This window comes from Atta colombica, unplaced genomic scaffold, assembly GCF_001594045.1.
Source record: "Atta colombica isolate Treedump-2 unplaced genomic scaffold, Acol1.0 scaffold155, whole genome shotgun sequence".
NCBI lineage: Eukaryota > Metazoa > Arthropoda > Insecta > Hymenoptera > Formicidae > Atta > Atta colombica.
The window spans coordinates 1,470,413-1,486,945 of NW_017259245.1; the positions used below are offsets into that span (position 1 = coordinate 1,470,413).

Sequence of the window (16,533 nt, forward strand, 5' to 3'; positions counted from 1 at the left end):
ATAGTAATAGTGCTTTGAAACCGCGAGCCTATAATCGCATCGAGTTATCGACTATATAAAGAACAATAACTTTGCTTACATAATATGTATTTTTCTACGTATATTTTGTACTTGCGAATAAATTTCTAAAAATATTCCGCATGAATTATTCGATTACCCGCTATATAATTTAAATAAAATCAGGAGTTAGCGTGCAAGTAACATATATTAAAGTTTTTTACGAATGCAAATTCTTTTTACAAACGCGAGATTCTTAATTGTTTTATAGAAATATGACACAATATTGAAAAGATAAAGTAAACAATATATTACAATTAATGGACATGATCCCATTATTGAAAGTTTTACAAAAATCATTATTAGAACCAAAATTTTAAATATTAAATATTAAGCTTTTAATAATATGTATGCCTTTAAATAATAATATCATTGTTTATAAAAATTTAATAATTTATGAATGAATTTATTTAGAATTATACATATCATTAAAAGCTTAATGTTTAACATTTTTGTCATTTCGTCCAAAAATTGGATCATGTCCATTGACTGATACATTTACCTTAATATAACATACTTTTAAAATACATATCTTGTCGATATGTCGTCTCGATCCAGATTACGATACTTAATATCGTTTTGGAGAATTATAGCTTTCTCTTGAAACTTTTCAGAATCTTTCGCTCGGAACTAATCGACAACGCAAACGGCAAGCAACGACAAAAAATAATTGAAGATGAATGAAAGAATAAAAGCGAATCAGACAAAAGAATTCAATAAAAGAAGAAAATCTTATAACGTCATCTAATTATTATCTGCTGCTATCCTATTCATTGATATTCATATTAATAATATTTTATGTCGATGCAATATTTTTCTAATAGAAATAATCTGTGAAAGGAAGAATATTTTGAAAATGTTACATCCTATTACGCGCCGCGACTTTAATTAAATGTCTAATGTTTTTGATTCCCTAACATTAATATATTTCATTGAATCTTTGAAATTTGTGCTACAACTTTTTACGTTTTAAGGAAAAAAGGAAAAAAAAAGGGATTTTCTCTGAACATCTCCCTGAAACACTTCCGACATAACAATAAAATTAATTCTATATGTGTCATATACATTTTTCACTTTAATCCTTACTTTATTTCTTCTAATAATTAAATTTTTCCTTATGAGAAATCTCATCAATGCATTACTTTTGCTACTTGGATAAATCGCGCTATTATTATTTTCACAAAATTTCGCTCTTCTCAATAAACAAAAATTTTGAAAATCAGCAAAAATAATTTCGAAGTTACGTCTCACACAACATGAAATATTTCCGAAATATTTTCAAAATATTGCATTGCAAGATTTTAAATACTTCCGAAATGTTTCATGGAATATTTCTGGAATAAAATAGAAATATGTCCAGGAACCCAGAGTTCTTGAAATATTTTTGTTTTCACAATATTTGTACAAAATATTTTAAAGAAACACATTTTATATTTTTAAACAATACTGCAAAACGTTTTATGAAATATTTCTAAAATATTTTTTATTGAAATATTAAAAAAAAAATAATTCACATAAATATTTCAAGCTGCATGATAAATATAGTACTCTTCGTTCTCAATATAACACAGTGAAAGACTCATGATTAAGTCGCTTTCATCAAGATCAAGAAATTCAAAAAATGGTATTTATAACGGTATTTATAACAGGTTGTATAATATAGAAATGTATATTCATACATTTTCACTAAATAGCAAAATAACATATGAGCAGAGTGTAAATCGATTATTGAAAAAGTGAAGTCTCTGATCTAACCAAATTAAATTATATTCACCGATACATCCTTGTATACATACCAGATACATACCAGATATTAATCTTTACATTTATGTAAAGGAATATATATAAAATTAATATTGCGAAATTATTTGCAAAAGTATATTATGTATAAACATTTACTTCTACTAATAGTATCAATTAAGGTCATGTCTTGGTTTTGTCTTGAATCAAGACAAGATTAAAACAAGAAATTGGAAATTGATTTCAAGATAAGACAAGAAATTGTTATCAAGACCAAGATTTCTTGACAATAAGTCAAGAAATTTCTTGAATTTCCGTGACAGTTTTTATTTTTAATACTTTAGTATTTTAATATTTTATTATTTTATTTCTGATTTGAAAAGTTTTGAATAAATTAGATTTCAACATTTTCAATTTATTGATATTTATAACAGGTTGTATAATATAGAAATGTATATTCATACATTTTCACTAAATAGCAAAATAACATATGAGCAGAGTGTAAATCGATTATTGAAAAAGTGAAGTCTCTGATCTAACCAAATTAAATTATATTCACCGATACATCCCTTGTATACATACCAGATACATACCAGATATTAATCTTTACATTTATGTAAAGGAATATATATAAAATTAATATTGCGAAATTATTTGCAAAAGTATATTATGTATAAACATTTACTTCTACTAATAGTATCAATTAAGGTCATCAGGAGTGATTAAAATATAATAATAATAATTATTATTATTATATCTAATAAGGAATCTTCTTAGATATCTAATAATCTGAAATAGAGTTACATTTGTAATTCAGTAACCTCATGATATTAAAAATGATATTTGAGAAATGTTTTTAATCTTTATTAGATTTGTGCATAATAGACATTATAGGCATACTTTTAAACCATGAATTTAAACATAATAAACTACGAGATGACTCGACATTTAATTTGTATCTATGTTTTCTTATTATCTCTTACGACATGATGTAGTCAAAGAATCACAAGGGCTCTGCTTAAAAAATCAAGAAATTTCATTCAGAAATTCAAGATTTTTGAATTCAAGACAAGAAATACAATATCAAGAAATAATCAAGACAAGAATTCTTGTCTTGATGAAATACTAGTCTCTTTATTAAATTATACCTATAAATTGGGAACAACACAAATATTTACAACATCCTAGATTCATCGCCGCGCGAATGCCAAACATTCGCTGACATTCGCGACCGGTTCGTGTCGGTCGGGATGACAAGACGCGCGACCGGCAACAATTACGCGGGCGCGGCATGTCGTCCTGTTGTTTTTCTTGTTTGGAGAACGGTTCGCGTTCCGCCGGGGAACAAGGTTTGCGAGGCGGTTAAAATGGCGAGCCGAAACCAGGCTCGCTGATCAGGATATAATGGGGTATACGTGTCGCACATCGGCGACGATCGCACGGCGTATATATTTACTGTTATAGGACGTTCGCGGGGCGAACGCTGTTCGCCATGGTTCGCCGCGCGCTCGGCGACCTGCGTTGTACCTGCAGCCGACCAGTTCACCAGTATGGCAGTATCGCGAACCATCGCGAACGGCGAGGACTTGATCGCAGATGCCGCCTGCGCCAGTGTAATTTCCCGTCGTTCTAATTCACGCGAGAGAACGTGCGTTCGCCTCGGGAAACGGAATTGGCGACGTTCTCGCAAAAACAGTCTTGCAGAATCATCGGCGATAGTCTTGTTGAATGAATTATTAGATACAGCTGTCTCATTAAGTCTGGTCTCACGAAAACAGAACGGAGAGACTGTACTTCGCGATACTTCGGCGAGATCGTACTATACTTGCACAACAACGCGATCTCGCTGTGCGTCATTATTCGCAAGTTATCGAGGTCTTCGCGTTCGCCGCGGTGATATCAGGTATGATTACACGTGTACAGCCTTCGACGAGAGATATATTCTCAGGTATTCTGATGTAATCCATCCCAAGGAATATATCAAATCAAATGATTTTATTTGGACTTTAAAATGATGACTTTAAATTTGATTATTTATTGAAGAATTACAAGGTTAAGAATTACAAGGTTTAATTGTTTATTATTATTGACGTTAAAAGAATTAATAAAATTGTCATTTTGATTTTGTTGAGACACACACTCTCTGTGTGTTCCTTGGAAAGTACAGAAGCTTACAGCAATATTACTGCAACATTTGCAACATTACTGTAATATTATTGTAACGTTACAATATTGCTTCAATATTTGGAGTCATTTGTGCTGTATGATAAGCGTCACATCTATGGACGCTAGTTCCTTTACACTCTTCTATAGATAGGCCGAATATAACGCTTCTATCCAAGCAGAACAACAACCCATACAACACAGATCATTATAACAATAATGACTGCGTTCAGCAAAAAAAGCAACTTTGCAACTGTTATTCAAATCCAAGATACATACAAAAATCAACAAAAAAATCAAAATGATTTTATTTTTATTCTTAACGTTAATAAACAATCAAATTTTGTAGTTAAAAATTATCATTTTGGCTTTCATGACATCAAAATAAATTAATGATTTTGACTTTCTCTTTAATTTGGTGTATTCCTTAGAGATATCAGATTTTTTTAATATTATGATTGACCTTTCTCTTAGTTTCTCACGAATCTATAAATGTAGAAACCAATCGCATTAAATATAATTTTATAACAATTGCAAAATCGCTTTTTATGCTAAACGTAGTTATCGCAACGTTCCAGCAATATTGTAATTGAAAAAACGTTGCAGCAATATTGCTCCAAGTTCTAATATGCTGTATGGGAAGTCGTGATACATAACGTCAAAATAACATTAAAATGAATCGTAAATGATTGAAAAATGACTTTTAGTAATCATTTTGCAATCATTTCGCTGTCATGATGACTTGTGTTCTGCTTCACAAGCAATCACTTCTCTAGCCAGTCAGACCTCCCTCTATTGAAGGAGTCAAGAAGAAGCTCTATGAATGCTCAAACATCAGGAGAGATACCTCCGGTATGGTGACACATCCGGTACGCAGGAGTTGAACTGTAGCGAGGACTTCGATTGCATCTGAAAGGCTGGAAGTAACGGTGGTTCGTCGAGTGTCATCCTGATCACATCACGAATTGACGCTCGTCGGAAAGAGAACTTTCGGGAACAAACATTAGCGGTGCAGTATATCATGCGCACGAAGAACCATCCCGGAAAATCGAAAGCGACACGACATTCTTACTGTCGGCAATACGCGGGACACGCGCCATCGGCGTAAATATTGAATTGAACAAGTGACGTAATATTAGTTGCGCGAGGCATGATAATAAGCGAGGACGTCGTCGTTGCTCGTCGGCGCACCTCGCGATCAGATAAAGCCGCTCGAAATTGTTCCCCGTTTCGAGGTCGACGTACTGCTCGCGTATCTGCCGCAGAGAAGCCCGATAAAAGGTTCAGTCCGGATCTACCATCGTTGCCAGCCTGCTGTTGCATTCCCGAATTCTCGCCGGCGGAAACGCACGGAATGGAGGTGAGTCTTTCCCTCGCTTCGACTAAAAAGTAAATAAAAAGGAGTTTCCGGAAAGCCGATCGTTTGCTGATACTCCACCCTAGCAAACATCGAATATAACTATGTAATGTAGCTGTAAAATATTTATATATATGTTATATAGCAGTTACATTTATTAGGTCCGGTTTCTCATGTAAAATCTTCAATGTAAAATTATTTTAGTTCAATTTTCTCTTTATTCTTGGAATTAGAAAAAGATAAACAGTAAGTTAAATCGAAGTTAAAATTAATCTTACATTGGTGGAACCGGGCTAAGTTTGTTTTGTGCCCGTTCTTGTCAAATTTAATTTTAATATTAGTTCAACTAACTCTTTACTAGTTCTAAGAATCAGAAAAAGCTAGTGAAGAATAAGTTAAATCGAAATTAAAGTTAATTTACATTGATAGAAACGGAATATTACTTGAACTTGCATATGTACGATTCATCTTTTCTCTTTTTTCTTCAGTGTAGAGAGAAAAGGAGGGAAGAGATGAACTGTGCAGAAAAGTCAACTAAAAAGAACAAGACTAACGTTTGCTGAAACATATTTTCGTAGACTGTCTTAGAGAAATCATTCATTGGAACGATCTAACTGATGATCTGCCGTCCCACAGATGTCCCTTGTATTTCCTGTAATTTAAAGCAATCGAAATACACGTATACTTGAATTTAGGAAAGTTAAAGATGCGTGTTAGACATCAGGAAATAGGAAAATATGGAAAGTGTAACTAAACGGAGCAAATCTGCGTGACGACAGTCTTATTTATCTCTAATGTTCGAGCAGCGAGTGAATTGACAGTTACGCAAAACGCGAATTTATAATACGATTTAGAAAAAAATCAATAGCAATCTAACTAACAGCAATCTGATTAAAAACAATCTTGTTAAATTTCAGAAAATCTTTAGTGAAAACAAACGTCATGCTCTTGTTTTAATAAAATTTTATTTGTTTTAATTAAAATTTGTTTTAATTTGTTTTGTTTGTTTTAATTATAATTTGTTTTATTTATTTTAATTAAAATTTGTTTTAATTTAATTTGTTTTATTTGTTACTATTGTTCTTAAATAAACACGATAATTTTCAATTAGACTGTTTTTTTTTTTATTAATGCTGTTAATTTAATTACAATATCATTTTTTTTCGTGTTCAGACCGAAATGAGATCCCTTTTCGCATTTGTTTCAAAGTGAAGAAACAAAAATTGCTTGATTAATTTGATTTCATTGCACGTCCTTTTTATCTTTCTATCATTTCAAAAGATAAATAAAATAAAAATAAATACAGATATAGAGATAAAAAAATATAATTATTGATTAAGGAAATAAGGAACTTGAATAAATACTTAAAAGATATAATAATTTTATTATTTAATTCGCGTGATGAATATGAATTAAATGTTATAAGAGGTCTGGTTATGAAAAGATTTGGATTCCGCTGAGCGAGAGTTAATTTCACTTCGTACTATTGCGCGTGACATTGCGACTGTGTTTACAATGACATTTTTCATTGAGTCGTCTGCGCAATGTTGATATCATATCTCTCGCACTTCACACAGCTTCTTCATAATGTTTAGTAATTTGGTGCTTTAATTGCAAAAACGTTAGTGTGACGTTAGTGTGACAGAAGAAGAAAAATAAAAATTTTTTGTCTAAATTTAAAAAGTTGAAATAAATGCGTGCTCGTAATCATTTCATGTAACAATTGGTAACAATTGGTAATAATACAACATATTCCGCATATTATTATTATACATTTGTTAAAACAGTCAATAAATTTGTAAACCCATCGCGGCTCCTGTTTGCGGAAAACTTTTGTTCACGTTTCTGCTTCATTCTTAAATTCTAAACAAATTATTAGGAATTGTTATGGAATTCTTATCAAGAAGTGTGTTTGATATTACTTAATGTATTACAATTTTAATATATTAGATATTTTTAAATATATCGCAAGTTGAAACCAACATCGATATAGTAACAGGATCTTAGAGATCCTTTTAAAGCCAATTGACTTCAACTATAATTCGATTCAGTTGACGTAATATTGTACGCGATCTTCATACAGAATGATACAAGACTCAAGATCAAAATGAGGCAATCGTGTTTGACGCACGATATAAAAATATAGATCTCCCTGGAAGAGAACAGAATGACTGTACGAATATATTACAATCAAAAGTCAAGGCAGTAATCTAATTTAAATATATTTTCTTCTTTACATAATGATTAATTTATTATTCTAAAGATACGGAAAGTAAAATTCTAAAAATTGATTTAATTGAAACTTTATAACCGTAGTTACCTTTTATTTGAACTTACTTATTTGAGTCTTAAATATTATTCTACTTACAATGAGTCTCAATATTCTTTGATTTTTTTAATTCCAAGTACTTATATTGTCTACATTTTATAATTTTATAATTTATAACACTTGGAAGAGAATGACTTGGCAATTCAAATGTTAATCGACATTGGGAGAACTGTATCAATCTTAAGTCGGTCGCTCAGATATTCTCGAAGGAAGCGAAGATGGTGCACGCTGATCGAAAGGAGAGACGAAAGAACGGTAGGAAGAGTCGTGGCCCATTTCTTTTAGAAGGGAAACGATGATTACAGTTAAGCCGTTACCTCCGTCGGTGCTCGCTCAGTTTTCTGTGGACGGCATTCCTGACCGGCGTCACGTCACAGCTGGAAATCCTCGTGAGAAACTCGGTATAGCGGCTGCTCGGTATAGCAACAGCTTCTGTCCTCGCCTCGCCTTTCGTACGCTACGCCAACCCTTTTACGACACTTTTCTTGCCAGAGACACCGAGACGAGATATTAAAGCTGGCCTTGGAGTCTTTCTCAGACCTAGTTAATCGCCGCGAAAATTTATTCAAATGACCTTTAATGATATCCAAGCGAATGCTAAGCTTTATGAATCAATGGATAATCGATACAAATATGATAGAAATTGCTCAGCAAAACATAAATAGAATTGCTATATAACATATGTATGTAAATATACACATTTTACATTTATATTACATCCATTGAGAAAATTTCTGGTTCAAAATGGCCGAATTATCAGAAAATTCTGATCATATGAGTAAGAATTTTGATTATTTCAACTAGAATTATAGATCCAACTAAAAAATTTTTATTTGCCCGTCACTTTTAACCAGAATTCCAATTAATGCAACTCTTTTTTTCAGTGTAGCAGTTATATTTGATGTTTACTGGAAAACTGTGAGAAAATAGTATTAGATTAAATAAAAAAAAACTATTGGAACGAATATATTTGACTCGAATGTCACTCTCAAACTCGGTTTTTTTAATTATTTTCAATAATTTTTTGCAAGTCTAAAAGTATTTTCCATAAAGTATTTTTCCGTAAAGAAAGAACAGATTTTTGAGATTTTGATGTAAACGTTTGAAACGGAAGTGACTCAAAGAAAAAGAAAAGTAATAGTGGAGAGAAGATTTTATCATGATAAAAGCACGATGTATTCACTGATATTTAAAAAAAAAACGATTTCTAATAGCCTTGATTTTTACCGAAGGTCATCGCTTGATTCCTGTATCTTTTTCGTACAGAAAATATATTTCTTATTTATCCGTTTCATGACTTCAAAAAATGCATGACATGTCGAGGAAGTTGCAATGGAACACGATATAATTTTTTCTGAAGATAAAAACTGATAATGTTCGATATGCGATCGATAAAGGCAAAGATGACGGTTATTGTTGCAATAAGAAATTTGCTGCACCGCTGAAAACCCTTTCACCTTCCCACCGCACATACATAATTCTTTGAAAGTATTTTATTCTCCACGGTATCATTCGAATGAAATAACATATCTATTTATCAATAATTATTACAATCAATCCATTAATCAATATTGGGTGCCAATAAGCATGATGAGAAAGATATCGAGAGAATTGAATATATATACACACACAAAATGATATGAACATGATATAAAAATTTAAAAGACGTCATCACGCTTTCTTTTATATCTACAGATCAATTATTAGTTACTCTAATAAAAGATCAAATAAAAAGGATCGTTAAAAAGGATCAGATAAATTTTTCAACTATTCGATCGGATCCATATTGAATGTTAGTATGTTAGTACTTTGTTTTGTAAATGGAATTTTAGTGAGATTCCTCTTATCTTAAATTTTTTGAATTCTTTGTAAAGAAATTTTAAAATTCTGATAACGAGTTCGTGTATCACATAACTTAAAATTCTTTGTATTCCTCGTGAAAAGATTTTAAAACCTTAATAACGAAATCATTGAATTTTAATGTTAAATACTCTTGTATCTCTCGAGAAAAGATAAAAATTAAACGGTGTTCCATATTTTCATGTGAGAATGCATGTGCAGGCGGAGCATAGACTGGAGCAGTTAAAGAGAGCGACGGACAGAATACAAAGGGAAATCGAAGAAGTGACCGAGAGGGAACACGAACTGCGGAACGTGGGTAGCATTAAAACTACATCCCATGAGACGGTAGACTTCAAGGTATCTTCAGAATGAACACCAAGTAATACAGTTTAGCGTCTCTGTATCTATAAAAATTGCACGCACCTCTCTTTTCCTTTATAAAAATAAAAATATTTTCGAGTTTTAATTCCCTGAAGAAAATCCATACAGCACAGAATTTGCAATAATATCGCTGCAAAATCTCTGCAATATTGCTAATAATAATTTTATTGTTTTGTTTGTACAAATATTGCTAATGTTGCGGCAATGTTATTGCAACTTTTGTGCAACTTTGTGCTGTAGGAGAAAGATTAAAATATGAAAATATGTTTAGAAATCGTCTCGAACACGAAAAGATCCACTTGTGTCTTAAAATAATATATAATTAGTAATTTTATTGCATAGGTGCGCCGTATGCCACAAGCTCTGGCCTCGGGAAAATTGAAAAGAACGACGTCTACACCACAAATACTGGAGACAGTCAGCCCGACGTCGCGGTCGCCAAACTTGACGCCAAAGATGACGAACGGCGTGATATCTACGCGCACGACGTCGACACCGCTGCGTTTTGCAACCACGCCAAATCAGAAGGGTTTGATGCACAGGTTTCTAGCTACACGGGGAAAACTCTATAAGAGTAAATCGCAAAACGACGATAATTTGAATTCTCCCATAACGCCCGTTATCACGCTCAATCCTTTGAGTATCAAAGCCTTTAACAGAACATTGGAAATACCACTGGAACCGAATGACGAGCCAAAGAAACCATTAACGAGGAAAGGATATGTTCCTGTCGAGCAAAAGATTCAAAAAGAGTTACATGACATGAAAGAACGAGAGAACGAATTAAGGTATCAAAGTTTTCACTTATCAAAGAATTTACTTTATTTTTATTGAACGATTCAGATAGTTTTTAAAATAACAGATTAAAGGGAAAATTAATTTGAGATTGACTTTTTAATTGTTTAAGAATAAGTTTTGAAATTTATTAATAAAGCGATTTGTACTATTATATTTCCAATTCTGTAACAATAATAAATAATAGTAATTTAAATAATAATATAATTAAATAATAATATAATTTAGATTTATTTAACTGATTTATTTATCTGATTTTGTTTGCAATGAAGAAAGCATTAAAAAGTTAAAATATCATGTTATCTAGGCAAATTGCTGCATGTTGTAACAAAAATTACATAAAGGAGTCTTTTCACTTGATTATAACATTTGCAAATTAATTGATTTGTGTAAATCTCGTTTTATCTTCTAGATTGATGAGATCGCAGATGTTAGCAAAGTCTCAGCCAAATCTACTTGATATAGGAAACGATAACGATTCCGATATTTACGACGGTTCCAGTTCCCTTAGAAGTGGCACTTCCACTAATACCTTGAATGAAGATGAAATCGAGAGAGAACATAAAGGAAAACACAAGGTTAATAATGTTTCATTTTTTACAATCAATGACTATCATCAAAATAAACGTTAGTTTATAATAAATATAATTCTTTAGATCGCATTTATTGATAGTTTTACTAAGTGATAAAAAAAATCTTTTATTTGTAGCCTAATCCACGACGTCGTAACACACTCATCGAGCAATGGGAAAATCTGATAGCAGCCAAGAGAGAAGCTATTGAGAATAATAATGAGAAAGATAGAAACTACTTTTGAAAGTTTTACTATTTGCAGACAACAACATCGTCTTTATCTTTATCCTATCGGTATCTCGTTCTATCTAAATGGTTGATTGTAAATTAATAATACTTATTAATATTACAGTGGATAATCATATTGCAATAAGAATATTGCTCCATCTTTCTTGCATATCTTAAATAGATATTTTCTTGTTTTTTATCTTGTTTTATATAGTTTATTTACGAATGATTCATTTTTGTGTTTGAATATTTATGCGCTCTAGTATTATAATTAAAATTTAATTCAGGTCGCGGCTGCGTGTTTTCAGTATTAAGTTATTGGTTAAATAATGTTATTAAAATGCAACTATAAAATTGAAGAATTTAAAAAAAAAATAGAACACATTTTATTTCATCATTATTGATGAATTGGATAACATAAATACAATATGTAAAATATTCTTACTCGCGAGCGAGTAACTGAATTTTCGTATGTTATCATCTAATGTGTAACTTTGCGAGTGTTAAGTGCTTATTATAATTGTTAGTTCACTCGATTTGGACGTGTATAGTATTAAAAATATGTGTATCAAATACTAATTAGTCGTGAAGACAGATAAGATATTCGATGGATACCTGCATGTGAAAAATCCAATTGTAATAATAATATTAAATAATATTGCATTAATTGCAAATATTTGTTTTGTCATATCTGGCACTTTGTTTGGTTTCATTATTACCACAGCTCACTACCTTAATAACACTTCATTAACAAAAAGTATTATAATAGAATTTATAATTATAAAGATATATTATAATGTTCGATTTTTATTTTAAAAAATATCTATTGCAGCACAGTTAAGCATACACTGACGCATAAGGCAATAAATAAGGCAATTAAAAATTTAAATAATTTTCAAATTACTATTGATCAGGAGACTTTGTATTATTATATTAAATTTTATTTAAAAATAGGACGGATGAGACCTGAGAAAGCATATAATATATTATTATTTTTTATAATTTTAATAAGATATAAAATCATTGTTTGTAGTTTGTTTTATGCTATTCATCACGCGATTGTGTGCCGGTGATGAGAAAGATTGATTTATGTCTTTATTTATAATTAATACTTATCTGATCAGTCGTGGACGTAGCAGGAAGAAAATTAAAAAAACATGATTATAGCATAGAAGAAAACCACAAAATAGTGAATATTATCCATTGAGAAGGTATGTGAACATTGGCTACGTAGTTCAATCTACGTTTTAAGAATATAGGAATATAGAGGCGCTTCAATATAAAGCCCACCTGTCCACGCGGTATCTTCTTTTGTGTGAAAAATAAAAAACCAAACGTAAAACAAACGCAGTATTTTTCCACATGTTTATGATTATATTATGACATTATGGCCTCACATATAATCGAAGTAGACGAAGACATAGAAATTAAACTTTTACTTAATTTCTCTATAAATAAAGGTATATTGTTATTATATGTTACTGTAAAGTCATAAAATTCAATAAAATATACAATGACTTTTGAATACACATATATAGTATATTTTAATATGTAGAAATTTTTCTGTTATACTAATGTTTTTTTACAAGAATATATAATTCTATTTCAATAATTATTTTTTATAATTATTATATCTATTTAGTTTCAGATTTACCAAATAATGTATGTGAAATATTAAACGGCCGATACGAAGATGTAATAAATAATGAACTTTCCATATTTATTGAGGCAATAAAAAATGGTGATAACTTAGAAGAAATTATACATAATAGTTTATCTGAAACTCATACCCATCTGTCATGGCTGTGTACAGGAGTAGCTTCGTTATTATACTTTATTCAATGCAATTGGACAGGGCCTCCTATTGATAGAGATATTGATTGGTTGAAAACCAGAAGAGATGAAGCACTCAACCATTTGTCCTTATATGATGGATGTAATATAAATATACGAAAACCAGAACTTATTTATCTGTCTAAGAAAATATTTTCTGACGTAGATCTGCAACTTAAATATAAAAGTTGTATTTGGTGGTTGTTTAGAGCTACTCTGATGCATCAACATATTTTAGATGAAAACACAGGAGTATTGTTTGAAGAAACTGAGAATTTAATAATAGAAATTAATAATCTGAATATATTAGAACATCCTCTTTGTAAGCTTTTATTCAACCTGGAAGCTGGTACATTTTATTTGTACTATAAAAGATCACAAAATTCTGAAAAACATCTTGAATGTGCACAAAAAATAGCAGGCTTAAAATTAAATTTAGAAGGTGCAATGGGAAAACGTACCAAGTATCAACAAGAAGAAAAACCGCAATTATATCTCAAAATAGAAATGAACAAGGATACTTTCCTTTCGATAGATTGCGAAAATGTACCAAGATCTTTGAGTTTAAATGATTTTGATGATTTGAGATTAGACTGCATTGAGTTTTCAGAACATAAAGAAGAAATTAAATTAGGTATGATAGAAGAAGCAATAATTTTAGGAAAATAGTAAGTATAACAATATATTTGTATTCATATCAATTATAGCGTGTAATTATTATAACATAGAAAGATTTTAATAGTTAACAGTGTTCAGTTGCAGCTGTGTCAACCTACGTACGAACTTACTGATGAAGAAATCAGGCCCTATCTAAGTGTAAGCTGTAATATTAACATTGAATTTTTCTTTAATAAATTTTTCTTAATAAATAATATAGTAATTTATTATTAATAGATATTATTAAGAAATTCTTGTAGAGAGTTATTGAGAGTACAAAAAATTGGTCATTAAAGATGACTTCTTTATACTATCGTTGCTCATCAGAGTCTAATAATAAAAGAACTATCAATAGATCAATGAAGCAAACACAGTCTCTAATAAATGATTATAATGATGTAAAAGTACCTACAGCCAGAAGAATGGATTTATTTTTTGCAAGTGGTATGAGACCGATTTGGATGTTGGAAGAGAAATGGGCTAATTTAATGTTCAGTTTTGGCGATGTAAAAACAGCTCTAGAAGTTTTTATAAAATTAGAATTGTGGGAAGATGTGATTGTCTGTTATAACGTGTTAAATTTGAAACATAAGGTATATTTTATATTAAATATATGATAAATAGTTATATAATAAATAACTAATGTGAACACTTTTTCAGGCAGTTGAAATTATCGAGCAGGAAATATCTAAGAAGCCAACAGTAAAATTGTGGTGTCTGTTAGGAGATGCAACTGGGGATGTGAGTCATTATGAAGTGGCATGGAAATTGTCCGATGAAAAAAGCAGTAGAGTACAAAAACATTGGGGATTATATTATTTCGCAAAGAAAAATGTTAGTATTTGAGTCGCTAACTGCTAAAGTAAACCTTTATTCAACTCTTAATGTAAAATTTATTTTTTAGTATGTCGAGGCAATACCACATTTAAAGCTATCAGTTGAATTGAATAATATTCAGGAAGACGTGTGGTTTAGATTGGGTTATGCAGCATTACAGATCGAAGATTGGAAGTTGGCTGCTATGGCATATAAACGTTACTGTTCTTTAGAACAATTTGTATGTACACATATTTCTGATATTACTACTTTCACAGTCGATATGGATTTCATAAAATTTTTATTCTATCTAAAAATTTCAGGCTTTTGAAGCATGGAACAATTTAGCAAAAGCATATATAAAATTGGGAGATAAAACAACAGCTTGGAAATTTTTACAAGATGCCATAGCATCTTGTTACGATTGTTGGCAAATATGGGATAATTTGATGATCGTAAGCATTGATTTGGGACATTTTTCGGAGGTAAATATATATAATATTTTACAAAAATTCTCTGTTCAAGTATCTAAATCGATTTTAAAATTTACATTATAAGTTACATTAACACATTTAAAATTACAGAATTAGTTTATACGTATACATATATTAAAAGTGAATATATATAATTTATATTTGATATAAATCTTTATATTACTTATTAATAGTTTTAAATAATTTATTTACAGGTTATTCGATGTTATCATCGTATTTTGGATTTGAAAAATAATCATTTAGATGTTCAAGTTCTCCAAATATTAACAAATGCTATAGTAAATAATATTAGTGATGCGAACGGAAATCCAGCATCTCGTTTGCTTCAAAATAGTTTGGAATTATTTGGAAGAATCACTTCTAATATACTTAATAATCCAGATATTTGGAGAATGTACGCTGAACTTGTCGTACTGAAAAAAACAGACGTTGACGAAGAGAGAGCGGCACAGTATCTACAAAAAGCATATCGTTTTATCACTTCAAATCCATGGAGTCACAGCGAAGCTGCAACTCTAAAAGTACTGGATTTATGTTGTGATTTAGCACAAGCATATTTACGTTGTACCACTGATATTGCAGTTATCAAGAAAAGGAAAATGTTAGGAAGCGCTAAATTGTCGCTTCTAGGAGTCGTGAAAAAAGTCAAGGAACAAGAGTGGAATAATACGAACATCATCGAACAATTCATGAAAGTTGAAGAATATTTAACGACTATAACGAATGAATTAGAACAAATAAAACCTACATAATAAAGATATTACTAGAAGAATTCTTTTTCTACAGAACTTTAAAAAATCAATGATATGATTGATTCTAATAAGATAGTTTCACAACAAACAATATAAATATCTTTTAAATTCTATTTCATATGCATTGTATATAATTAATTATTGTAATCAATTATTATCATTGATAATATTCTACATACACATATATGTTAGTCATACATATAAACTGAAAGTCAGATATTTATCGTATCAATATTCATACAAATAATATCTTTATTAGCCAGTTAGACACACTTATTATAATTTAATCTAAATAGATAAAACTCGTTACAGACTGTAATACAGAAAACATTTAAATTTATTGCATTTTCTATATATGTATATATATTGTAAATTAAGTTCCTTAAATGGAACAAAATTTAAGTTTCTAAAATAAAAAAAAACAACCTGTTATATTAAAATTTTTGTGAAAGTAACTTAAATAAGTTTCTAAAGATAATTTTTTAATTTTTGAACACATGTATATATATATATATA

General features: G+C 30.3%; 2 protein-coding genes across 2 annotated transcripts in view; both read left to right on the forward strand.

The window, feature by feature from the left end:
• Positions 1–3,497: 3,497 nt before the first annotated feature.
• Positions 3,498–11,498, forward strand: LOC108685638. The gene is made up of 6 exons (XM_018190524.1): positions 3,498–3,700; positions 4,737–5,320; positions 9,708–9,845; positions 10,212–10,657; positions 11,077–11,242; positions 11,374–11,498. The coding sequence occupies exons 2-6, from the start codon at positions 5,111–5,113 to the stop codon at positions 11,479–11,481; spliced, it is 1,068 nt and encodes a 355-aa protein (XP_018046013.1). The 5' UTR covers positions 3,498–3,700; positions 4,737–5,110; the 3' UTR covers positions 11,482–11,498.
• Positions 11,499–12,788: 1,290 nt separating this feature from the next.
• Positions 12,789–16,533, forward strand: part of LOC108685578 (3-oxoacyl-[acyl-carrier-protein] reductase FabG-like) — a 6,448-nt gene continuing 2,703 nt past the window's right edge. The window contains exons 1-8 of the mRNA XM_018190433.1: positions 12,789–12,925; positions 13,108–13,966; positions 14,048–14,114; positions 14,216–14,548; positions 14,616–14,789; positions 14,860–15,012; positions 15,095–15,256; positions 15,460–15,786. Of these exons, the coding sequence (XP_018045922.1) occupies positions 12,853–12,925; positions 13,108–13,966; positions 14,048–14,114; positions 14,216–14,548; positions 14,616–14,789; positions 14,860–15,012; positions 15,095–15,256; positions 15,460–15,786 (2,148 nt within the window). The 5' untranslated portion in view covers positions 12,789–12,852. The remainder of the gene's footprint in view (positions 12,926–13,107; positions 13,967–14,047; positions 14,115–14,215; positions 14,549–14,615; positions 14,790–14,859; positions 15,013–15,094; positions 15,257–15,459; positions 15,787–16,533) is intronic.

Excerpts from the sequence above, each read along its gene's own strand:
- LOC108685638 (XM_018190524.1), top strand. The coding sequence starts at position 5,111 with ATGATAATAAGCGAGGACGTCGTCGTTGCTCGTCGGCGCACCTCGCGA. Across the intron at positions 5,321-9,707 it reads CGGAAACGCACGGAATGGAG|GCGGAGCATAGACTGGAGCA; the intron begins GTGAGTCTTTCC and ends ATGCATGTGCAG. Across the intron at positions 10,658-11,076 it reads GAACGAGAGAACGAATTAAG|ATTGATGAGATCGCAGATGT; the intron begins GTATCAAAGTTT and ends TTTATCTTCTAG.